Source organism: Polistes fuscatus, unplaced genomic scaffold, assembly GCF_010416935.1.
Source record: "Polistes fuscatus isolate 324 unplaced genomic scaffold, CU_Pfus_HIC Scaffold5, whole genome shotgun sequence".
In the NCBI taxonomy this organism is placed as follows: Eukaryota; Metazoa; Arthropoda; class Insecta; order Hymenoptera; family Vespidae; genus Polistes; species Polistes fuscatus.
In genome coordinates this window covers 10,192,278-10,217,750 of record NW_025113129.1, presented here as the reverse complement: position 1 = coordinate 10,217,750, position 25,473 = coordinate 10,192,278, and the positions used below count along the sequence as shown (strand labels likewise).

Sequence of the window (25,473 nt, the reverse complement as noted above, 5' to 3'; positions counted from 1 at the left end):
AAAAAAAAAAACAAAAATGATATCCATGATTTATATTATAATATAAATAAAAATCCTTACACGAAACACAGACGATTCGTTCGATAAGATTTTTGCTTCATTCGTATAAGTATATTATAAAAATATTAATTATATTATATCCATAAAATATAAGTCAGATTATTGGATCGTTTACATTTACATAATACGAATTATAATTTGCATAAATCAAAATGAATAAAAGAAATAATTTTCCGTTATAGAAAATAAATGATAAAATAATATTTCTTTTTCCAATATTTGGATTTGTTCCACCATGAAAATTATTGAGCACATATATGTATGTACTATATATACGTATATCAATATATATATATATATAGGAGTCAGGAAACGGCAGCATGCCAAAGCGGCAAACGTTGAAACCGCAAAGGCAGGTGCGTTCAAGCTCATGTCAGTACGCAGACCAAAAGATTTGTGATAAGCGCTTACGCGTGCGCGAGTAAACACGTTCGAAGTCGATCGATCAATCGATCGATCGATCGATCGTACTCGATCGAGCTCGCATGATAGACACATCAAACGGCTGGGATGCCATTATTGAAAAAAAAGCGTATCTCTCATGTGTATACATTACCTTATGGGCCCTCTCGCGAAATCATAAAGTAGTAGTAGTAGTAGTAGTAGTAGTAGTAGTAGTAGGTAGTAGTAGTAGTAGTAGTAGTAGTAGTAGTAGTAGTAATAGTAATAGTAGTAATAATAGTAATAGTAGAATAATAGTATAGTAGGGTTAGGGGATTAGTAATAGTAATAAATGGTAGATCATAATGAATATAATAATTAGGCTATTCGCGACAATAGCGATTTCTTTTTTTTTCTTTTCCGTAATTTCGCAAATTTCTCTTATTGTTAGCCTTCTTACTTTCTTCTTTTCTTTTTCATTTTTACTTCCTTTCTAGTTTGTTTTTTCTCCTCCTCCTCCTCCTCCTCCGCCTCTTCCTCCTTCTTTTTATTTTTTTGTTTGTTGTCTGTTTCCTTTTTTTCTTTTTATTTTTTGATCAAGCAAAGTGGTCATTAACCATTCATATATTTCTATAAGTGTGACTGACATATAAGTAAGTGTGAGTACGGTAAAACGTTGATAATACCAACAACGACCAATACGGATGTGTCTATGCGTGTGCCTATATGTGACAGAGAAAGAGAGAGAAAGAGAGAGAGAGAGAGAGAAATAGAAAGAAAGAAAGAGATAGTAAAATAGAAAAGATAGAAATAGTAGGGGAAAGAGAAATAGAGAAACGGATAGAATGAAACTATGAGAGAGAGTGAGAGAGAGAAAGAGTAAGAGAAAGAGAGAGAGACAGAACAGAGAGAGAGGGAGAGAGAGAGACAGAGAGAGAGAGACAAAGAGAGAGAGAGAGATAGAAAGCCCTTGATGAGAGACGTGGGAAAGTATCCTGTTGTAGGTACCTGAAACACCGTCACAATAGCCCAGAGTAACGAGTCAAAGTTTTTCCTATCACACTCGACGTCAGAGCTGCCTTTCATCGTTTCACAGAATTTGCAACCAAACAGGTTCATCCCGAGAATACAACAACACAACGAAACGTGCAATGTACTTCTTTATCCATATATAATATAGAAATACGAAGAGACAGAGTAATTTAAAGAAAAAGACTAGGGAAAGGGGTGTTAGGATATAAGAAAGTAACAAAAAAAAGAACAATAAAGACGGTAAGAGACAAAAAAAAATATAAAATAAATAAACAAAGAACGTAAATTATTAACTAACGTAAAAGAGAAAAAAAGGAAGAGAGAGAGAGAGAGAGAAGAGAGAATAAAATAAAAAATAAAAGCAAGAAGCCTTAGTTCGATAAACTAACATAACGAATTTACAAAGCATGGCGACGACGTAACGTGCACATATACACACGTATAGGTATATAATAGTATATACTCGAGAACATCGAGTGCACTCGATGCCCACTTCCGAAGTATACTCGTGTTCTACCTTTTAAATATACACACACACACATATATATATATATTGTATAAACACTGAACGGAAAATAACCGAGGCTCTCGTTTAGTTTCTCTACGTAAGTCTCGTTCGTTCGATGAACGAAAAACGTTGTGCTCGTTGTTAGTACGCTAGGAACTACGAGATTTAATCGTTGCTACGAAATCCGAAAGAACGCTTTTATTTCGGAAATAACGTTTCTCGATTCGATTTCATTGTCGCACATATAGTTTTCCTCCCTCCGTTAAAAAGAATCTATTCTTTGTGCTTTAACGTAACCTTTGGAAACCGTTAAAAGTAGTTGTCAACGTAGGGGTAGGTAGAATACATTTGTATTTACTCAATACCACCGGCTCCAGGGTATGTATTAAATTTTGATCAATTGATTTTTTGTTATTGTTAGAAACAAATAAACTTACCACTAGAACTAAGAAATATTTAAAAAAAAAAATATACGAGTCCGCGTAATAATACACGTCGTATCGCAATTGATCAAATAATTAATTAATTTTATATCGTAATATATATATATATATAAAATTCTGCATTAGTGTGGTGAAATACTAAAAGAGGACCATTTTAATCGGTTATTCTATTTCAATTAGTTAATTTAAAATTAAATGATTAATACACTGTTACTTTTTGTTTTTCTTTTTGTTTGTTTTTTTTTGACAATATTACTACCCCCAATAAAAAAAACCATGGAACCCGGTTAAATCGGTGACTTTTATGCATTAACCTAGAGCCTGTCTAGTATGTACTTATGTAAATAGCTACATAAATATCTACTAAAGGTGATATCGGCAAATCGTATTATATACGTCACAATAGCGTTTAATGTTTCCTCTTTATAGGACAACCCTGACGACAACGACGCTGACGACGACGACGACGACGACGACGACGACGACGACGACAACTGCGACGACTCTCAACGGGATAACTTTCGCATTAGCCGAGTTGGACCAGTTGCCAAGTATCTTTATCCGTGATTTGTGAAATCCCATATAATAGTATTTAATGCTGACGTTTTACACAGACATTCGTTATTTCTACTTCATTACCCATAGCTGTGTAACGTGTAATACAATAAAGAATACAACGAATAATTCATTTTCTTATATCGAACGCGTTATTTAATAACAATTTGTCTAACATAAAATATCACGAGAATTATCTCGTTTATATCTATCTATTCTTACGAATATTACTTACAAACACTAGTAAAATGGACAATACAACCCGAGAAAATTTCTCATTGAAAGGATTTACTTACGTTAAAAAAAAAAAAAAATGGAATAAAAAGGAACGGAGAAAAGAAAAGAAAAAAAAGAAAAAAAGAAAAACAGAAAAATCATTATAACAATAGAAAAGAAATATTAATAGACAAAATGATAGACAAATTTGACAAATAATAAATATACGCCGTACATTCGCATAAGCTTTTCTAAAATATCGACGAGCGCACACCGAGCGTATGTCGCTTAATAAATAGCCGCTTGTCAGTCAAATCATACGCAGCACTAAAGTAAATGGGAAACGAGCGTAGAGTAGGAAAGAGCGATTAAATAGATTGAATTTGTAATAAAAAAACATATATATACATATATATGTATATTAATGAAGATAATAATAATAATATTAATAATAATATTAATAACCGTTTATAATATAATGGATTATACGGATAAGTAAAATAGCAGCTTTCATACTCGTCGCTAATTATAATAAAAAATATAAAAACAGCGAGAAAAAGATAGAGAAAGAGAGAAAGAAAATAAAAAAACGTCCAAAGATAGAGTATAGAGAGAGAGATAGAGAGAGAGAGAGAGAGAGAACACAAAGCACCATGCACACACGCAACACACACGCGCAGAGATTTACGTAATGACTGAAATAAGCACGTGCCTGGTATATATACGAGATGTATATACATACATATATTAGTATAAGATATATATATAAAAATACGAATATACGACGTAATACATACGTTATATGCATTGGCACGCGTATCATTACACCCTCTCTAACGTTTAACTGTCGTTACCTAAACGTGTCAAACACACGTGAGGAATAAATATATATTTGCTACGCTTTCCATTAAATATTGGTCATAAATATAGGCGCGTCACGGATGTGTGCGATGAAGCTCGCGATGAAATAGAGATAAAGATAGATATGTAGATAGACAAAAAAAGCAAAAGAAAGAGAGAGAGAGAGAGAGAGAGAGAGAGAGAGAAGGAAACCAAAAAATAGCGAAAAAGTAAATAATAATTTCTCTAGACGAGAAAGAACGAAGATGAAAGCTGAAATACGAAAATGTAAACGAGAATAAGAGAAAAAGAGAGAGAGAGAGAGAAGAAAAGAGAAAGAAATAGAAAAAATAATGATAGAAAGAGGCAGACAGCTTTCGTGAAAAGTTGTAGGCAGTAATCGAAACGGAACAGTTTTGAAATTCGGATGACAATGATGAAAAGGTTCGATTGTTTACGAGAAAATGATTCGAATGCGAAAAGAATGAGAGCCGGTTCGTTATCGTTTGCCAGTCTACCGAACGGTTAGACACCGATTTGTTTCTCTTTCCAAAGGCTTCGTAAGCAAGAGCCTTACCGATAGATACAGAGATAGATATATAAATAGATAGATAGGGAATTATAAGATAAATAGATAGATAAAAGGAAAAAGAGAGAGAGAAAGAGAGAGAAAGAGAGAGAGAGAGAGAGAGAAACAAAAGATCGTGGTTGTGCTTGCAATCCGAATTCCGGTAGCTTTGAATCTTTCCAATTATATCTGAGAAAATTCATAATAGGTAAATAAATGCTACATTAAAAATAATTATATTCAAGATCGACATGAGCCATTTTTGATAGAATATTCTTTACGATTCCTTGGATACGACGATTGTTCGAGGACGAAATTAATAGACGAGGACGCATGAGTTTTTTTTTTTTTCTTTTTCTTTTTTCCATGTTTTTTCTCTTTTTTCTCTCCAGGAAGCGCGCCGCCTCGAGCGAAGCCTTTTTCTTGATTTTTGATAAAAAAGCCGATTATTATTATTGCGAGTTGTCTCGGAGTTGTTTAATATTCGTTAGATATGCTTATTTAAAAACTCGAAGTAAAAGATCTTTCCTCCCTTTAGCTTTCTTTACATTTTTCTTTGTTTTTTTTTCGTTTTGTTGTTCCTTCTGTTTTTCTCTAAGGATTACGCCATCCTCGAAAATTGAAGTAACCATATAAATAATCTCTCTCTGTAATACTCGAGATCTTTTTTCCCCTATCGGACTGAATAATAAAACGAGTCATTTGTTTTCTAGATTTTTCTTTTTGTTTTTTTTTTTTTTTTATACGAAATGTTGTCACAAACATCATTTCGTATTTTTAAAGAATGGATAATTCGAAGAGAAACGTCTTATTAAAAAATATCCAACCCAAAGGACCTTCCAACAAACGTCAGATAATATTAATCAAACTCGTTGTATTATTCGAGCACAGGTTATTTAAAATAAAAATAATTCAACGAATGATATGGGAAGATGAATCGAAATGAAAGACGCGTAAAGTTGATTAACCGAATACGTCGTAGGATAGAACATTTGTTTGTTTTTTTAAATTGTAATATCTCACACAACAGATGATAGTTCAAAATCGTAGAATGGCGTAACGAATTAAAGATAGATTATCGTTCGAGTCGAAATTATTAGTTATTAGTTCCGTCGAAAGGAGAGTAATTAAATAATCGACGGCAAGAAAAAAAAAATAATAATAAAAAAAAATAGAAAAAAAAAAACAAGATAGCATCATTACTGTTAAAAGTATCGGAATGATTGTGAACTTACCTGAATATAAAGATGAAAAGTACTAAAAGGGAAAAGAATACGGCAACGTTATCCATTGTACGTAGCATGACGAAAAGTTGACGTCTCAAGTTTGGCAGGAAACGGACCAACTTCAAAATCCTCAGCAAACGGAAGGTTCTAAGGACGCTCAGACCGGAACTTCCACCTCGTTCCTCCACGAACGATTGGAATAGCTCAATGATGCTGGATACACGTAGAGAGAGAGAGAGAGAGAGAAAAAAAGAGAGAGAGAAAGAGAGAGACGCGTATTTAAAAGAGTAATTTAAGAGGCCATCTTCATTCATTCATTCATTCTCGCGAAAAGTCGAGTGAAAAGGAAAAAGAAGAAAGAGTAAAAAAAAAAAAAAAACGTATAATATAAGGCAAAATTATTCGAACAAATGGAATAAGAAGAGTAGAGTGCATCGAGAAAAGTTTGGTTCCTTACGAGAAGAGTTGCGATACGCTTTCCCTCCTCGTAAAGTTTCGATCAAAAAAGAACTTCCTTTTTTTTCTTCTTTTTTTCTTTTTTCTTCTTTTTCGTTCACAACTTTTCGCGGAATGTTTTACTCTTAAGTGTACGGTTACTACGTCGGGGTGAAAATTTGTTCGGTATGAGGTATAACTATACATTTGCAAGTTTCTTCTTCTTTTTTTTTTCTTTCTTTCTTTTTTCTATCAATTGAAAAGTAAATCAAATAATCGATCACCGATTTTATTAGAATTGATCGATGAAATATATGTATATACTACTTGAATAAAATATAGAAATAACGTTGAAGAAATAACGTTGGGGTATCGCGAACGTTCTAGGTCAGTGGTCAGCGAGCATTTGACCTACAAAAAATGTTTGCACCCCTTTATATATGTATATAAGTTTGTATATATGTGTGTACGTGTATATATGTAATAGATGCCTCGAGGATAAGGAGCAAAGATTTATATAAAGAAAACTAATGTCCCTTGGGTTCGTTTACGTGTCCTTAGACAGAAAAATAAAGGAAAGATTTGTCTTCTGGTAGTGTAGAGTTCCCAATATAAAACTAAAAACCAATTTTCGTGTTTTCACGATTCATCATTATTAACCGATATATGAAACTTTTAACAAACTTTATTAAACTTTTTAGATATAGAATTGAAACTTCTACGCAAAGATTAAGAAATAAGATCGAGTTTCAAATGGACCAGTATATTAAACTTTTTTTGGTTTTTTCTTTTTCTTTTTTTTTTTATTCCTAGCAAATACGTCCAATGTTATTTATCCTGCAAGTAAATATACGTACGTACGTTTATACAAGGAAAAAGCATTAAAGTTATTCATTTGTCTTTGCTGCTCGCTGATCAATGACTTCAATTTATTGTTCCTCTTATCGAGGTACGTTTCAACCGATATATAAAACTTGAGAAAAGTAAAATGAATAGAATTAAAAAAAGAAAAAAAGAAGTACTTACCTAAGGATCACGACGATGCCGTCGAAAACATTGAAGCCGTTGCTGATGTAGCCGAACGGACCCTCAGCTATTACCTTAAGTAGCATCTCAACGGCGAAGATGGCAGAGAAAACGATGTTGCTTATCTCGACGAGCACGGTCAATTGCTCCGGCTATAAATCGTTCGAAAGAAGAAAAGAGACGAAATGAAGAAAATGAAGGAAAAATCTTCAACGAGTTTAAAGTAAAGAGAGGGGGGGAAAAAGAATCGTTACGAGTAAGGTAAATAGGTATATTGTAATACGAAACTAGAAAATCTTAACGATTATCTGAGATAAGATTTGCCGTTTAGAGTGGTAAACGTGGCGGATGCATACAAGGCATCATCCGTTGAAAAGTTGTGTTCAAGAATAAAAGGCTAGGAGAATAGTAGGAAGATGCTATTAACGATCCTAAACGATTATTATACCCGTATTTTCCGACAGGATAATCTCTTCTTTATATCTTTGTATTAACTCTTTCTGGGAATATATTTTCTAGCAAGACAGCCGCACCGTTTGGGTTCGATTTCGAATCGTTTGATACGCGGTTGCAAGGAGAACGAGAATTAAAAACAGAAGAAAACAAAAAGGAAAAAAAAAAGGGAGTACACGTTGATTGATTAAATCGAAAAACGTTTTCAAGTTAATCATAGATGCCGCACCGTCATTCCAAGTTCGAGTCAAGTGAATCCAGTTGTTCTTAATTACACTGCCATGTAACACGGTCGTTGTGTGTCGTAACATTGACGCGAATCGAACTATCATAAAAGAAAATCAACGATATCGTACGATTTTTAATAGAAATAAACGATTACTAGACTAAATGGAAACTGATTAACGATTGCTTTATTCCAATCTCGTAACTAAATCGAAGAAATGTGTAAGGAATGAAAAATATAATCAAATAAATTAGTCAAAAATAAATGTAAGAGACGCACCTGATTATGATACTCGATACCCATGCTCAATGTATTTATGAGAATTGCCAAGAGTATACCCTGTTGAAAATACTTGTGCTCGACGAGTTTCTTGATCCAACGTCTTATGCAACGTAATCCGCAGATGCAACGATTTCCGATAGTTCTGAAGAACCTACGAGTTCTCGAGGATTTTCGCCATCTTTCACCGTTATCCGGCCACTGATCGAGACCGCTTTGGGCGTCGCAGCAACAAGAACAATTTTCCAAATCGGAAGACAACCACTGTGAACGATCCTCCATAATAATATGCCGTTCGGTGATACCTGTTTCAATTACGATTGATTTATCCTCAAACTTATCGGACAAGAGTATCAAGGATTAGGATCCTTAACGTATCCAAAATCTCGATTGTCCAAACTAATTTTGAATATCCTTATTCTTGAATCTTACCGACCAAAATATTTGTCTCTTACCTTTAGTAAGGGAATTTAAAAAAGAATCTAAAGCCAATTGACCGGTTGGCAAGGCAGCGCTGAGTGCTCCACTGAGTGCCAGTAATTCTTGACACGTCATTGCTTCCTTCGTACCCAACTCAACTTGCATCTGCGACAAACGGAAACGGAAAACCTTGTCACACGATATTGCGGTGTTACTTGAATTAAAATTATTAATTATAATAATAATAATAATAATATTAATAATAATAATAATAATAATAATAATAAGCACGACTGAGAGATGGATCTAAAACTACATGATAATTTAATCAAAATAAAACTAGATAAGAACAAAATAATACACTTTTTACAATAATACAGTAGGTATAATCGAAGAAGAAGAAAAAATATAGAAAAAAAAAAAGAAAAAGAAAAAGCAATCCAATTCTAAAATAGAATATTTGATAAATCTATTTATGTACTTGCAAATAGAAAATAAATAGAGAATACCTGTGTATGGTCGGACAGCGGGCTAGACCAAACATTGCCGTCACCGGTTTGCGTCATTTTTTCACTCGAACAAACGTTACGCTCAGTAGGAGCGACCGTGGGACCAGATTGCATCGTGTTCCCAACGCTATTGCTACCGTGTAGCAAAACCACGTCGCTGAACATAACGCTGCTCCTTCGTCGGTAGTGAGTACACGGTGGGCTCAGCAACGCGTTATTCGTCTAATTCGCGTGAGAAATAGACCAAATGAATCCTTTTCAATCCTTCTCCTTACTCCTTACTCCCCCATTCCCACCAGTTCATTCTTTTCACCAAAGTTCAAGTACTCTTTTTAAATAATTCATAGTAAATCTCTCTGCTTAATCCTTTACGCCGTCTCCAAATTTTAAATCAATAAACGACATTAAATATGTAAAGAAAACTCGTCAAGTCTCTCTCTCTCTCTCCCTCTCTATCATTCTCTCACTATTTCTCTCTCTCTCTCTCTCGCTCTCACTCTTTGTCTCTCTCTCTCTCTTTCTCTCTCTCTTTCTCTTTCTCTTTCTCGACAAAAGTTAGGAAGAAACGTGTCGAGCTTATTCAAATATTCTAATTACATTTCAAGGCTAACAAACTAGAATCGTGGAAACGTCTCTTATTCCCTTTTCAGTCCTAGCTGCTTGAATTTCATTACGAAACGTATACGAAAATGATTAACAATTGTTAATATATGCGAGTTATCTTCGAATAAATTTCGGATAATAAAAAGCATTGGATTCCACATAAAAAAGAAAAATGTAGCGCAGCAATTCTAGTTAAAATTCATTAAAACATAAATATAATATAACAATATTCACGTTCGAGAGCTACGTTAATCTACGTGATTTAAAGAAACAAAAAAAAGAAAATAAAAAATAAAAGACAAAACTAAAAAAAAGAGAAAATATATATCCAAATAAAAAGATATAAATATATCGAGGCGATGGGGGGAGAAAACAAGATGGGTTAAAGGTAAAATAGTGTAGGAATACACAAATGGGGGTACTCACGTCGGTAGCATTTGAAATGATATTGTCGCTGCCGTTACAGGAAACTGAAGCGGCACGATATAATCCCGGCCGATTGTACGAATTGCTTGACATTTCAGCCTCGGAAACTTCAGGACTCGCTCGTGGTGCGATACCCATGTTTCCATTACCAGCCCCATTGCTGGAAACGCCAGTGGTAATTCCAGGCTGCGATGCTGGTCCATTCGTAGCAAACTCTCCGTTAGACCCACTACCACAGATACCGGATGATTGCTGTTGCTGCTGTTGTTGCTGTTGCTGTTGCTGTTCCGCGTACTCTAACGCTGCCAACAGTCTGGGGCATCTTCCGTGATGAATTTTTTTGTCTGAAAGTTGTAAGAGAACAAACGAGGTCGTTCAGTGTTGATAAAAGATAAAAAGAACAGAATAAGAGAGAGAGAGAGAATATCACGACAAAAACTATCAGAGATCACTGGTAAATATCTCTCGATGATATATTATTATAAATTTATCGATTATTCGAAATGACGATAAAATGAAAAAAAAAAAAAGAAATTGAAAAAAACCAAAGGTAGATAAAAAGGAAGGCTTTGATTAAACGAATTCCTTGTTAGCCGAATAAAAGAGCGTAAGCCGGCCTAATTAAAGCATCCTTGAAAAGTAGCTAGGCGCATTAAAGCTACTGCTTAAAACGCTTAATAATTGTAACGACGTACGATCCCCTGGCCGGCTTTATTATTCGAAACATTTACACGAACCCTAAACCAGAGAACCGACCTTTTATCCAAATTCTACTCCCCTCCCCATTCCCACCATTTCCAATTCAATATAAATTCAAATAAGCGAATATTTCGAAACTGTATAATCCGATTATCCCCACCGCATTTATTCCTACCTTTTTTCTTTCTGAGGCTAATCAAAATGAGGTTTTATTATTTTCTTTATCTTTACCCCAACTAAATGCGGATTAATCGAACATTGCGATTATGATCAGATATTCAATTTTTTTTTTTCTATGCAACATAATGGATAAAACGCATATATATTATATGTATATATGTAATATTCTCTAATGAAAGATAGATGGATAGAGAGAGAAAGACAATAGAGTAAACGATCGATAAGAAACACTCACCACCGGCTGCTGCTCTGTTTGAGCCTGCTCCGCTGGGAGCCGACCGGAACGGCTGACCTTGTTGTTGTTCCTTAAGCAAATTTTGCTCGCGTTTCTGCTGCCTTCTGTACTTCCATAATCTGTACCTCTTCATCAGTCTTCTTTTACCTCTTCTCCAAAGATGTGCAATGTATCTGATATCGCGAGAAAATATGATTTTTTCCTTTTTTTCTTCTTGTTAGATATTTTCCCTTTATTTTCCATTCTTTTTGTTCTCTCCCCTTTTTCTTTTCTCATTCAATTCCCACGAGTTCGAGACGTAATCAACGTGAACGAACATTAATGAAGATTTCCATTACGATACGTGACTCTAGCACAAATTCGAGCCATCATTTCGGCCAAAGTAACTCGCGAAGAATGATTTTCTACGTTTTCGAAGGTAATCGATCGAAATGATTGAATAATAATGATATATCTACACGGTGAATTATCTAATACGGTAAATTTTATTCGTATTAGAAAAATGAAATCAAATTGATTTTGGTTATTTTTACGCGATTCCTATATTCGCGGGAAAAAAATATAAAAGTTAGTTGGGAACGATGTAGTATCAAAGTGATCGTATGTTTGAGTGAAGTTAAAATAATGATTATTACACGGGTGACCTCTTTTATGCGAAACTCGTTTCATTCTTTTCCTCCAAATGTTTGAAACGTTTGGTAGGAAATAAAAAAGGAATAAGGGGAGAGGTTTAGACCTTCCTGTGTGTGTGTGTGTATGTTGACGTAAAACGCTTACTTGACAATTTCGGCGTAACAGGTAGTTGGTTCGGATGTATTCGTAGACGAAGCCAGAGTCGAAGTCGAATGAAACCGAGCGCGTTCTAATCTCATTCTTTCCATCTCCCGTTTCTTCGTCTCGGAAAATTGCGTTGCTATCACGACCAGGCAAAGATTGATCATAAAAAAGGAGCCGATCTAAAGGAATCACAATAAAGTGATTTTAAATAACTAAATCGAATATCCTTAAATCAATCCATAATAAATAAATAAATAATAATAATATTGTTGTGTCTGTGTATTCGGTTTAACAGCAATGAATAAAATATCATTTTCCGATCATCTGATAAGAAATTTTAACTAACCCTTTGCGCTATATATAAATACATATTTGTCTAATTGATTTTCTCTGCCAATTCTTATCGAATTTGTTTTTATTTCAGTGTCTCGTATCATAATTCAAATAATTATAATTTTATTATTATTCTATATTTTTTTTCAAATATAGCACATACTTTTTAATTGCACGTAACAGGTCTAAGAATTAAAGTTTATATGCATCTTCTGAAGGAGAAACTGTTTGAAGTTCTAAGGAAAAGTAGTTTCGTCGTGTCAGAGATGACTTCATAGTGCAAAGGATTAAACTATCTTATTCATTCATTTTTTTCATTCGCTCGCGTACTAATAAAAATTCATCCAAACGTCTCTTATGCAATAAATAAATAAATAAATAAATAAATAAATAAATGAATGAATAAATGTACGAACGAATGAATAAAAATACAAAAAAAATAAATAAAATTAAAAAAGTAACATCAAAGGAATATGTACTTACGACGATCAAAAGGACAAAATATATCCAATCCCAAAAAGAATGAGCATCCTGAACGTAGTACATAATATCCGTCCATCCTTCCAGACTGATCACCTGCGAGAGGCTCTGTTCGTTATCATCTACAAACCTGTCTATCCTTTCTTCTCGCAATGATTGTTATCGAAGGATTCGCGATTAAATAATCTCTTTGAGGTATTATATTTTCTATGTCATACTATTTTGTTGTTGTTATTTCTTTTTTTTATCCGATATTCGTATCGTTACGATTATCGTTGTTACTAATTGTAAGAATAACGATAGACATTATGAACGGTAGAATAATCATAATAATAATAATAATAATAATAATAATAATAATAATAATAATAATAATAATAATAAAAATAATGCATCGACATTTACAGGCTAATCCCAGTACGATATTCATTAGATTAAAATGAATGATGCCACTCACGAGAAATATGGCCACCCAGGCCAAGCCAATATTATCGAACGAAATAGTCCCTTGGAAAGGATTATTGCCCTGACCCTTGCACTCAGTATAATAGTAATTCCAGTTAACGCAGGTCTCGTTGCTGATAATCGTCACATTGTTGTTCGGTAATGCTGTACTATTGCAGACCAGATTTCCTGAAAATTAATACTAGAGTTCTAACGATGCGTGAACGACGACAGATCGTGGATCGATCTACATATTTCTGTAGAACGACGACCAGGAGGAATATAAATTGCTTTCCAAGTGGCGATCGCGAGATTACCCATTTGAAAGAGGGGGAGAGGAGTGGAAAAAGAAGGGAGAAAAAAAAAAAAAAAAAAACCTTCCGTCCCAATTTCCGAGGAGAACAAAATTTCATTCAGTTTTGGGATATACGATTCGCGGAATAAATTTGTTTTGTATCTCTTATGCGATACGTATCAACGGTTAAACGATTTTAATGACGATCGGAGAAAAATAAAAAAGGATTATTAAAATTCGTTAAAACAAAAATGTTAGAATTTCTATCGGGTGATTGTGCATTAACGCGATACTGATTGTAACAGATAGTAGGAGAATAAAAGGGTAAAAAAAAAGTTTAGTAAAATGTGTCGAGGAAAATACTTGCCGAACTTTAGTGGCGGCAAGTTGCTGCAAGAGTGCATACCGCTGTCGTCGGGACGGGAACAAATGTAGTCCTGACCCTGATACTCGAAGTACTTCTCCAGGTCGCTGGAAAATCAAGGAGGATCGGAATTAAATCGATCGACTTGCACCCACCAGCCACTACGCTTTCTCGCTCATACAAAGTACGTACGTACAATAGGTGTACATAGGTGTCCCTTCAAATCTAAAGGCTTGCGTGTATATACGTATGCTTTATGCACGGACTAATGCACGGATGCACTTTCGTTGCATGCTTCGTTTATGCGTCACAATTACACCCTATCATCTATGCGTATCGTTGTGTAAGGCCGCCCGATAGATATACATGTATTGTTTCTTATATACCTACATATATGCATACATACATATACATCGGAACAAACATATTATACTCTCTTATGCATGTCCTACTGCTGCTGCTGCTGCCGCTGCTGCTGCTACTGCTGCTGCTGCTGCTGCTGCTGCTTTTGTTGCTTTCTTAGTATGCATGTATATATGTATGTACTCACTTATCTAAGTAGAAGATTTTTATATACATATACATATATAACATACAGACGATTACGTATACGTATATGTACGCGCGAACATACTCACTCACGTTTAATGTACATACCTGTATGCAAAGAGACATGAACGAGTTAGTAGATAAAAGTTAAAGCCAAATGCATGTGTCGACACGAGACAGCGTGCACGCGAACGACTAGGTGACGACGTTCAACGGAAATATATGCGAGACGCGATAGAATAAACTAAATTTAATCATTTATAACGAAGAAAAAGAAGGAAAATAAAAAGTAGCATTTAAAAGATTCCGAGCGTTATCGCGAAAGTACAAGAATTACTTTTCTCGCATTATTACTGCAATTCGTATTACATTTTTAAGCGTGAATTATTAGATAACTGTGCCTACCTACATTTATTTCCCTTTTTATCTCTCTCTCTCTCTCTCTCTCTCTCTATCTCTTTCTTCCTCTCTTTCTTATAAATGCATAAATGTATTATATGTAAACGATGTTTCTTCGTAAAATCAATTTCGAAATAGAATCAGATATTGAATATTTTTCCAAAAATTGTAAAATGTATGAGAGAGAGAGAGAGAGAGAGAGAGGTACGCAGAGTTTTTTAATCTAATATAAAATTTCCGAACTTGCATTATGCATCGTGTGCCAACTAACCCATTTTATTAGTGCTACGTGTTAAGTCGATAATCTCTTAGGGTGGAACGATATCGTGTGTCATTTTTATTTAACGTCGAGTGGGTCGATTAATCATAATCGTTTTAACCTTTTCTATGCTCTATCTCTTTCTTACGTACCATCTTTATCTTTAATAATAAAATATTAAGTAATACTCAAATAGAACACGATCGCGTTCTACTGAAAATTGTATACTTCATCGAAAACATTTCAATATTATCGCAAAATTAAAAAAGTATTCGATATATTCGTCGTAAGTTAGATTTGTATTAAAATAAAAAAACATATAGAAAAAAAAAAGAGAGAGAAAAAAATAACTAATAACTAAAAAGTAGCTGTATCTAAGAGACAAGAAGTTACACGTGTTCATTAAAACTTTCTGCTAGTTGAAAACTTTGAAATTATACATGTAAGCGTGACGCTAGTCGTTTCGTAAAAATTCAACACGTTATAAAGCTAATTCTACTGTAAATTTACTTTTCATAGAATAAATGGTTGTAAATTTCGATAACAATTAAGCAAACATTTTGTGATATTACTCTTTTTTTATTTAATATAATTAATTTATTAATTTATCGTATTTACGAAAGAAAATGAAATTGTAAACCGTAATGTAAAATAACAACGGAAACAAACGTATTCCTCGTAAAAACGTATTTGAATTTCAATTTAACACAAACTCGTATTAATAATTAGTGAACCCAACCAAATCCCGATGCGAGAAAATACGTTTTAACGTGTGGAAGCACCCAAAAGCAAGCCGAAACTTGTAAACTAATTATAAAGCAAACGTACGATATTAGCGACTGGCCAGGGTGATTCGAGCGTAACTCATTTGATATGAAGAATTCCTAATAGATTACGCATTTATAATACGTAAATCAAATCAATTATTTATAACGAATATATCCTAACTGTAAAATAAATAAATAAATAAATATTACAATGAAAATGTGTGTCGACGATATTTAAATAAAAAAGTTCAATACGTGTTAAATGGACTGAATGAATATTTCCAATCGAGAAAGATTGAAAGTCATTCAAAAGAAAATGAACTTTCCACGTGAATCCTCATAAAGTATGCAAATGCTATTAACCGGAATCTTGAGAATTCCCATTGTAATTTGTAGATCGTGCGATCGTCGAAGTGCGCTGAATTCCACGCTTTAAATAGTTTCTCATCACCATCGTGATAATGCGAAGTAATAGAGTATAAACTTATCGTGCCGCTATCGTGGTCTAATAACGTCTAAATTCATTCAATAATAGTCGCATGCAATAGACTGGTGGTGATTATATTATACATATCCTTTTTAACATACGCGTACGCGCGCACACACACACACACACACACACACAGACAATCGCATATATGATAAGTAGATACTATATATTATATTATATATAAGTATGTACCTATATATCTAACCATCCTATTAATCCGTTTTTTATTTTATCTTTTTTGCAGGCATCTTATTCCTCGTTTATAAAAAATTCAGCAGAATATCTTCGGTCCGATCATTTATCAACTCCCTCGCACTCTAATAACCGATACTTTTTTTTTTATCCACCCTTCTTGTAGAAGTAAACAACCAAAAAAGGTCCTTTAAGGATAAGATAATATATTTGCGTCCATTTTACTGTGTCGCGATCACGGATTTGGCTAATGAAACTATTTAAAAAAAAAAAGAAAAAAGAAGAAAGGAAGAATGATGAAGAGACAGAGACAGACTGGCAGACAGACAAACAGACAAAAAAAAAAGAAAAAAGAAAGAAGAAGTACGAAAGGAATTGGAGCGATCTCAAAGGCAGACTTGTTAAGAATAATTGGAGTGCGAAAGGATTCGAATTCAAAGTTACGTGTCTGCCATTCCGCGAAAGCCCTTCAAGTTAAAGAGAGCAAAAGGGGGATCCTCCAACGACACGCGACTTAACCACACAGCATCGCATTCTACTTTGGTGATAGCGCGTGTTTGCTCTTGGATTTGATTATCTTGGCTGGCACGTTGCGCAACCCAGCAGAGACGTATATAAACGTATCTAACAAACATCCGTAGCATGCAAGCAAACGTTGAAGAAAGAAAAAGAACAGCGAATCATCCTTTCGAATTTTTTTAGTTATCCCTTTTTTTACCCCTCGACAATTTCGTAAAAAAGAAAAACGAGAGATCATTTTGCGAGCGATCGTTCGCAATCTCTCGATAAAACGTTCGAAAATAACCGTTGAAAATAGCGGTAAGCATCGATAAATTCACCTTGGTTAGTTGTAATAGCAACGGGGCTATAGCAAACGTCCCGTTTCCCCAGTACGAACTATACAACTATCGATGAGTTTTCATTAACGTTCGTTCTCTCGAAGGTTCAGAAATTTCGCGCTCCGATTCTATACTCGCTATTATCGGACAATGGAAGGATATAAACGTCGATCCTATCCTATCCTATGCTTTCCTTTCCTTTCCTTTCAAGTTCCAAGATGGTTTGGCATTTGAAACAACAAAAACTGACATTGACGATAACGTTAAGTTTAATTCTTATTGATCTTCCTTAGAACTTTTACAAACCACCAAAAAATACGAGCTTTTAAATGGAGCATTATTTTTCCCGACGTTCCTTTTCAATCTTTCTTTCTTTCGTTTCGACTGACTTTCCGTGATCGCGAATCCGGTTAATACGTGTTTCGTTATTTTTAGTTAGCTATTATAAGACTGTACTGCTCGCGATAATTTGTTGGAAGGAAGTTACTATAACGTAAGTAAGTTGAATATCATAGTTATCATCTACGTGTACATGTGTGCTTTTTGTACCGAGAAGGATAAAGGTCGTTAGAAATAAAAGTCTTTGGGATTTTTCATCGCCCACCATCGAGATAAATATCATTACGTTCCTTAGTTTCTTACGTTCCCTACGTTAATTAGTTTGTCTCGTCGAATCAATCAACCGATCACCCGTTCAAGAAAAAATTACCTTTTTAAGATGACACGTGTCGTCTCACTCTCTCTCTCTCTCTCTTTCTCTCTCGTTAAATCGTTATCCCACTATCGCCTGTTGCTTTCAAAGTTTCTAGTCACTCTACATAGTATAAAGTAGTGATGTTAGCTACGAGTAGTTAAATATCATCGTGCTAGTTTACTCTGCAAAACCGAACAGTATCGTCTTGAGAAACCACAAGACTTTCCTACTACCCCGTTCACTTTAAACACCCGTCACTGAAACTTATCATTGACTTTAAACGATTTTCAATATTCTACGAAACTCTTACTTAGTCGAAATTAGATCTATTTCAATTATTTCAACTATATAATATCTTCATTCGTACCGTTAATTATGAAAGAATGAACTAATAATGAATTGAAAAAAAAAAATAAGGGATAAATTAATTTTATGATTTATTTTACATTCGTCTCTATTATTCTTCCTTTTACGAATTTGAATAATGTTTTTCTACAAAAACCTTTTAGAAACATTTTAGCTCACATTATCAAAAAAGATCTCGCGGTTTTCTTTTATATTCAAATTATTTATAATATCATAAATTAAATTTGTATAATTTTTTGGATTCATAATTAAGCCACTATCATAATTACTCTCTTTCTCTCTTTTTTCTCCTACTAATTAAAAATAATATCTATATCTTGGATAATTATGAAAAACATAGCCCGACAAAAAAATGTATTTTTTCTCCATTAAATGTCATCGGGGGAAAAAAAAATCAGAAATTTGCACGATATAGTTTTCAGTCCTCCTTTGTCGAATCTCGTGAGCCCTTATACAGTCCATATTTTCATCCTCGTTCCGTCATCTCGTTAAACCCTTAATGACCTTTGACGACGATCGACTCTCATGGATAAGAGATCAGAAAAAAGCGACTTTCACGTCGAAATTAATCCGCCGTTATGAGCGGAACCCCGAATCGTTCGAACGTGACTGCGCGTATTATTACAAGACAAAGAAATAGTGAGAGAGAGAGAGAGAGAGAAAAGCATCAAATTTAACGAGAGAATATCGTCCAGGTGATCGTTCGATATAATCAACGTGACGAAGAACTAAAGTTAACGACCCGTCCTTTTTATTATTCTAATATTTTTAATATACGCGCATATACGAGAAAATAAAAATGAAATGTCGAGTCTAGACGATTTCACGATAAAATATTAGAAAATCATTCGACGATCGATATGAAGTCGTTAGAAATAGAAAAAAAAAAATCTCCCTCCACACAAGATTATCCGAACGTAATACAGAACACGCATAGATAGATGAAAGAAGATAGATGTTACATCAATTAGATTGAAATAAAGGGGATGCAGATAGAAACAGACATAATGTATTCAGTCATAGTTATATATATGTATGTATGTATGTATGTGAAAATAGATCAATCGGAGAGACGTATAAAGAAAATTAGTGGCAAGAGATGACACACACAAACACACACACACACACGTATACAGCGTACAATAATATATGTGTATATTTATAATAAAATCTATATCACACGCATACAAAATTAATTCAGCGATATAGTACAAGACAACGTTGTACGTTCACGTTTAACTGAAATATCTTTCTTATTATGTCGCTGATAGAAAGAATTAAACAATATATTTATTATGTTCCGAGTAACGAACAATTAAATCGTCTCACAAAGTTCCTTACTTTTTCTTTAGTCATTTTATAAAAACAATATTGTACATTTTATATTATTTTACCGAATGATTCGTAAATTATATTCGGTAAAATAACATCAAAAAATATATTATTGTAAGTGTAAAATTTACTTAGAATAATGCCCCAAAAAACTTTCGAGACAATCCAATACGTTTTATTTCTTTTCGAATGTTCCGAAAAATTAAGAAAAATATTTCAAGAAAAATATATATACTATATATATAGAGAGAGAGAGATAGATAGATATATAGATATAGAAATCGAGAGAAAATAAGTAGAACACATCGATTTCGTGCATCGAAAAAATAAAAATAAAGAAAAAAATAACCCCTTCCGTCTGAGACAGGTCGTCTTGCTGACTTTGCGATCGAAAAGAGAGAATTGAAAGAGACGATCCAGATTCTTTTTTTTTTTCTCTTTTTTCTTCTTTTCTTTCTTTCTTTTTCCTTTTTATCCTTTTTCGAATGGACAAGAACGACGACGACGATCGATTCACGAACAAATCCGCTCAGAATCTCATCCTTTCTTCTTACGAACGTCAGAGATCGTAATCCGCGTGCCATGTTATTACGTGGAACCGCACACGGAGACCATAAAGAACCGATACTCGTCTTGTCCTAAAGAAGACTCGATCATTTATGAAACAACTATAGTATGTTAGGTTAAGAAACAATTTTTTCACATATACAAAAAAATTATTTTTATTTTAACCAGTTAACCGACTAACTGACTGACACGTCAATTCAAAATTATTTTATTTCGGTACAGCTGACTCTATATATTCGTCGTGTAAAATAAAATATTACCATTTATTAGAAATACTACAAATTTCAATGAGAAATAATAAAAATGTCATTTTGTGGTAAGTTTCCTTCATATCATTCAATAAAATCGTTATGTATTTACGTCTTTAATATTTCTCATCCGTAAAAGTTATTACTTTTAAATAAGTTTTATAAATCTTTGATAACGATAACCTTTTCAATAATGAATTATTAATTTTTGAGATAGAATAAAAATGTAATCCTTCCTCATTTTTCTGGACTTTTTTCGTCTAATAGGAACATTTGCCCCTAAGTTAGACGTTTATGCCCGTTCTTGCTTGATTTGAATTACGCATCCCGTAAGAAATTTTTAATATCAAATTCTGTGGTTAACTGGTTAAACGAATAATATCCGCGTCCGACATCGATGGCGCAAAAATTAGTCGTCCAATTTATCCACGCTTATTTGCTCATTTCAACAACAACAAGTTCTACGAAAATCGTAAAATCATTTTCAAACCTAACACGTCGGATTAATTTCTGACGAAATAAGCGCGTTAAAATAAAATCATTCGACGCTCCGCAAATGACTTTTTATTTATCCCGTCGTAAATGAAAAAGAAAAAAAAAAAAAAAGAAAAAAAAGAAGAGAAAAAAGACGCAAAAGTAGGAAACGAGATAGCGTTGAAAATAAAATGGAGAAAATATTGATCGGTTGGTTTGAAGATAAGCGTAAAGTCGTCATTCGGTCTGGACATATGTACATTTCTAGACGTGTGTGGACGTCTCGATGGCATATCCATTCGCTCGACGTTTCGAAAAATTCGACAATTCGAATGTTTTTGAGCAAACGACGTACGAACAGGAATGTGCCCATTGTCCGTCAGGCAGCATGCTTTATTAAAACACACTACAATCACAGCCGCAAAACGGTCTTGCGAAGAAACAGAGAGGTGTGTATAATATATATCTTTCTGTGTATAAATATACATATATATAAAATGAGTCACAGGAGTATTCGTATCACCTACTGTCAATTTAAAATAATCAATATTTTCTTGTAATACGATATTTCCAAATTCTTATTTACCAAAAATATATTTTAAGATTATTATACTTTCCAATCGATATCAATTTTATAGCAGCAAAATATTTCATTTTTAGAGAAATATAATTTTTTCTTAAATAATTAAAAAATTAATCTCTCTCGCAATAAAATGTTCTTTTGCAATCAAATTAATATCAATTTGAAAAATTAATAATCCTGAAATAGATTTTTCCATATAAGAATAAAGAAAGTTTGCATTACAAGTGAATATCAATTATGTCAAATTTGTAATGGGAGTGGTTATGAATACTTCTGCGACATATACATATACGTATACATATCATATATGTATATATACATATGCACTTTATCTATCTATGTAAGTATGTATGTATATATAATTGTTTCTATAAACGATTATGTACATATGGATGCACGTGTGTATATATATATATATATTCGATGATATATGTATAGTATATAATATAATTGACATAAGTTTATATATATATTTATATGTGTGTGTGTATGCATGTGTGTATGTGTTTGTATGTATGTACAGCACATTGTTCTCTACTAGAGCTTACTAAATGCGTGATCGAACCGAGTACTCGTCCGAGAGTAACCTGCAACAGCGAAACAACAGCCTGTCACTGCTCCCCAAGTGTTACATACTTATTTCTACGTTTTATTATTTTTTTTTTTAACTTTCTAGTTACGATAGAAGGAAAACGAAAAATAGTAAAGAGGGTTGGTCGGGTTGAAAGGTGCCGAGAACAGAATAGAAAAGACGTATCGTATTGTATTTTAACACGATAACATTTGAGATATATTTTACACTCTCGTATAATTAAAAGAATAAACAAAAATATATATAAATATAATAATAATATTAATAATTATTAAGATTATTATTATTATTTCGAGTCGTATTTTTTTTTTGTATCACTTGGTCGTTATCGATGAGTTTTTGTGCGCGCGCAAAGAATACGAAACAGGTATATGCATATACGTTTGCATACACACGCTTACTTGCTTGAATATTGCACGACCTTGGATTTAATGAACTCCGTGTGCATTTTTTTTTTTTATATTTCCTTTTTTTTGGTATATTTTTATTTTTTATATCTTTCTTCTACCCTCCCGTGGCTCTCCCCATTGAGTGTAGGTTTTCCAGACACCGCTTAGTGCTCGTTAGAATAGAAACTATGAAAATATGTAGATGGGTTTATATCACCCGTGCTGTTAAGTTTGTTAATTTAACACGCGACATTATCTTTTTCGCGGGCATGGATATTAACGAGTTTGCTCTTGCGTAGCAATTTTCGTGTCCACTATACGCTATCCAACCATCATAGTAAATAAATTTACCCGAAACGAGAGAGACAGTAATAAGAAGATATGTTTTCGTACGTGTACAAATACACTACCCGCAAAAAGTTGGAATTTTTATCATGGATTTTTTCCTCAAAAAATATGGAACGTTAACTAGTTGAATTGTGTTTTTAAGAAATATCAATATTTTTTGTACATTCATAAGTTACACATCCCCCAGTATAGGGCATCTTTGGCAACTTGTAAAAAATATATGGGAAAAATATTCAATTAAAAATACTCGACAAAATGATTTCCATGATGCATAAAATTGTCAGACTATCGTTCAAAATAAATATGTTTGTTGTTATCATAAAAGTGCAATATTTTGCAAAAAGTAAAAAAAAGAAAAATAAGAACAATTATACCCCTTAAATTTTTTTTATTTTTGACAAAATAATAAATTCTTCTCGGTTATCCTAAAGGCATTTATTTGTCTGTTATAAATATTCTGTTTCTCAAAATTTACGTTGACAACTAACTAAACTTTCGGGAGGTAGTGTACACACATGTAACAACATATGTAAGATATCTTTCGGTGTTAGATGACGTGGAAAAACCCGACACGAGACGAATCGTGTTCGTACGAAGAAACTTTCAAGATGGATACTCGTAGGAAACAAAAAATGGACGCTGAGAGTAGCTTAAAGAGAGAAAGAGAGAGAGATAGATACAGATAGCGAAAGTCTCGACAACTTTTTTTCTTCGTGTATTTTAACCCGCATTAAGTGCACTAAATTGAACGTCCTATTAATTTATTACATCTTAGGAAAGAAGAAAAGAAGGGTGGTGGAAGGACGAGGGGGGGGTTCTAGGGTTGAACCGCAAACTCAGAAAATATTCTCTTCTTGATGGAACTTAAGAATTTATTTTCTTCTCATTATCGTATAATTTATTCGGTATAAAAATTACTGATATATTTTAAAGAGAAGTCATTTTCTTAATGGATTTTATTCATGGAAAGTTGGACAAATTTTAGAAAGTCGCTTTATGCGGTTCATCGGACATCCATATTTTATCTTTTGTATTTAACAATTTCCGCCTCCTAAAGAAGGTGGAACATTGAACAATTTTTTAAATAAATCGTAATATTTGTAGAGATTATTATACTTCGTCAGTCGTTACCTTCTCTCTCTCTCTCTCTTTTTTTCTCTCGGAATGTTTTCGAAAATTGTATTCAGTTTGTTCATTAAAAGTTATCGTGTTTTAACTTATGTATTTATGTACCTCGGTAATGATCACAAACTGGCAAGCATCAATTGCGAAGCGTCAAAGAAGAAGCATTTTAGTTTATTGCAAAAGGAGAGTTCGAGTTACGAGTCAGTAAAATCTTATAGGCGAGGCAAAAGAAAATATTTCATCCAATAAAATGATGTAAATCGTTTTGAATGTATAGAAAACGTTGATGAAACGTAATAGTAGTAGTAGTAGTAGTAGTTGTAGTAGTAGTAGAGTAGTAGTAGAAGTAGTAGTAGTAGAAGTATTATTATGGTAATTGTAGTAGTTTTTCGCGGCTTTAAGTATATACGCGTAATTTCTACCCGTGCATGCTTTTTTAAATATTATATGTGTATAAGTAAATATATAATAGTAGTATGTATAGGCGGGTATGAACGTATATAATAGTATACAGATTCTCGAATGCATGCAAATGAATTAAAAGAAGTGACTGCGAGTGTAGAATAAAAGATGTATTATTAAATTGTACGTGGAATAATTATTATTGTTCGATTGGTTCGGGAAAAAAAATTCGTTTCGTGCTAGAGTAATTGTCTTATATTATTTTTTCTTCGTATTTAAGAAAATAAAAAAAAGAACAAAAGTATGCGCGCACACACCTACTTGCAATAAATATGTTCTTGAAGAGTAGCGTCTGTGGAAATTATAAATTAAGTAGCATTAAAGGAGGGGTGATAGAGCAACGTTAAATCAAAGGTTTTTTGATTAGGAAATGAATGGAAGAAAAATCAAATTAAAAAATCAAAAAATGATCTACGATATCGGACGTAAATCTCGACGTAAAAATAAAAACCAAAGTAATATCCAACTAAAATTCAAAGATTTTAATTTAATGTATGCAATCACGAATCCCGATTGATTTCAATAAACATAAATTCAAATTAATTAAAAAACGAATCTTATACGCAAAGATATTATTTACAAAACTCAAATCTATAGAACTTGGAAGATACAAAAATCTAACAAATTTAATATTATAATCGCGATAAAAAAAAACATGTTAATGCTTCGTTAGAATTTAAACTAAATCGTTAAATTTGAAGAGCCGATAATTTGAACGACGATGAACTTTAGTTCGTAGATAAAATCATTGGAAGAAATATCGAACGTTTTGTTCTAGTGGAGAA

General features: G+C 33.2%; 1 protein-coding gene across 5 annotated transcripts in view; it reads right to left on the bottom strand.

Annotated features, from left to right (window-relative positions):
* LOC122522586 (voltage-dependent T-type calcium channel subunit alpha-1H) overlaps nt 1-25,473 on the bottom strand; it is a 65,144-nt gene that overhangs the window by 18,723 nt on the left and 20,948 nt on the right. Inside the window, exons 6-18 of one of the 5 annotated variants that reach the window (XM_043643783.1) lie at nt 22,321-22,359; nt 14,017-14,120; nt 13,368-13,543; nt 12,914-13,006; nt 12,098-12,276; nt 11,321-11,493; nt 10,207-10,550; nt 9,178-9,399; nt 8,704-8,833; nt 8,249-8,553; nt 7,291-7,442; nt 5,839-6,042; nt 1,450-1,570 (exon numbers count right to left, since the gene is read on the bottom strand). In XM_043643783.1, coding sequence (XP_043499718.1) covers nt 1,450-1,570; nt 5,839-6,042; nt 7,291-7,442; nt 8,249-8,553; nt 8,704-8,833; nt 9,178-9,399; nt 10,207-10,550; nt 11,321-11,493; nt 12,098-12,276; nt 12,914-13,006; nt 13,368-13,543; nt 14,017-14,120; nt 22,321-22,359 — 2,242 coding nt within the window. The remainder of the gene's footprint in view (nt 1-1,449; nt 1,571-5,838; nt 6,043-7,290; nt 7,443-8,248; nt 8,554-8,703; nt 8,834-9,177; nt 9,400-10,206; nt 10,551-11,320; nt 11,494-12,097; nt 12,277-12,913; nt 13,007-13,367; nt 13,544-14,016; nt 14,121-22,320; nt 22,360-25,473) is intronic. The other 4 variants (XM_043643782.1, XM_043643787.1, XM_043643786.1 and 1 more) reach the window with 4 other exon arrangements.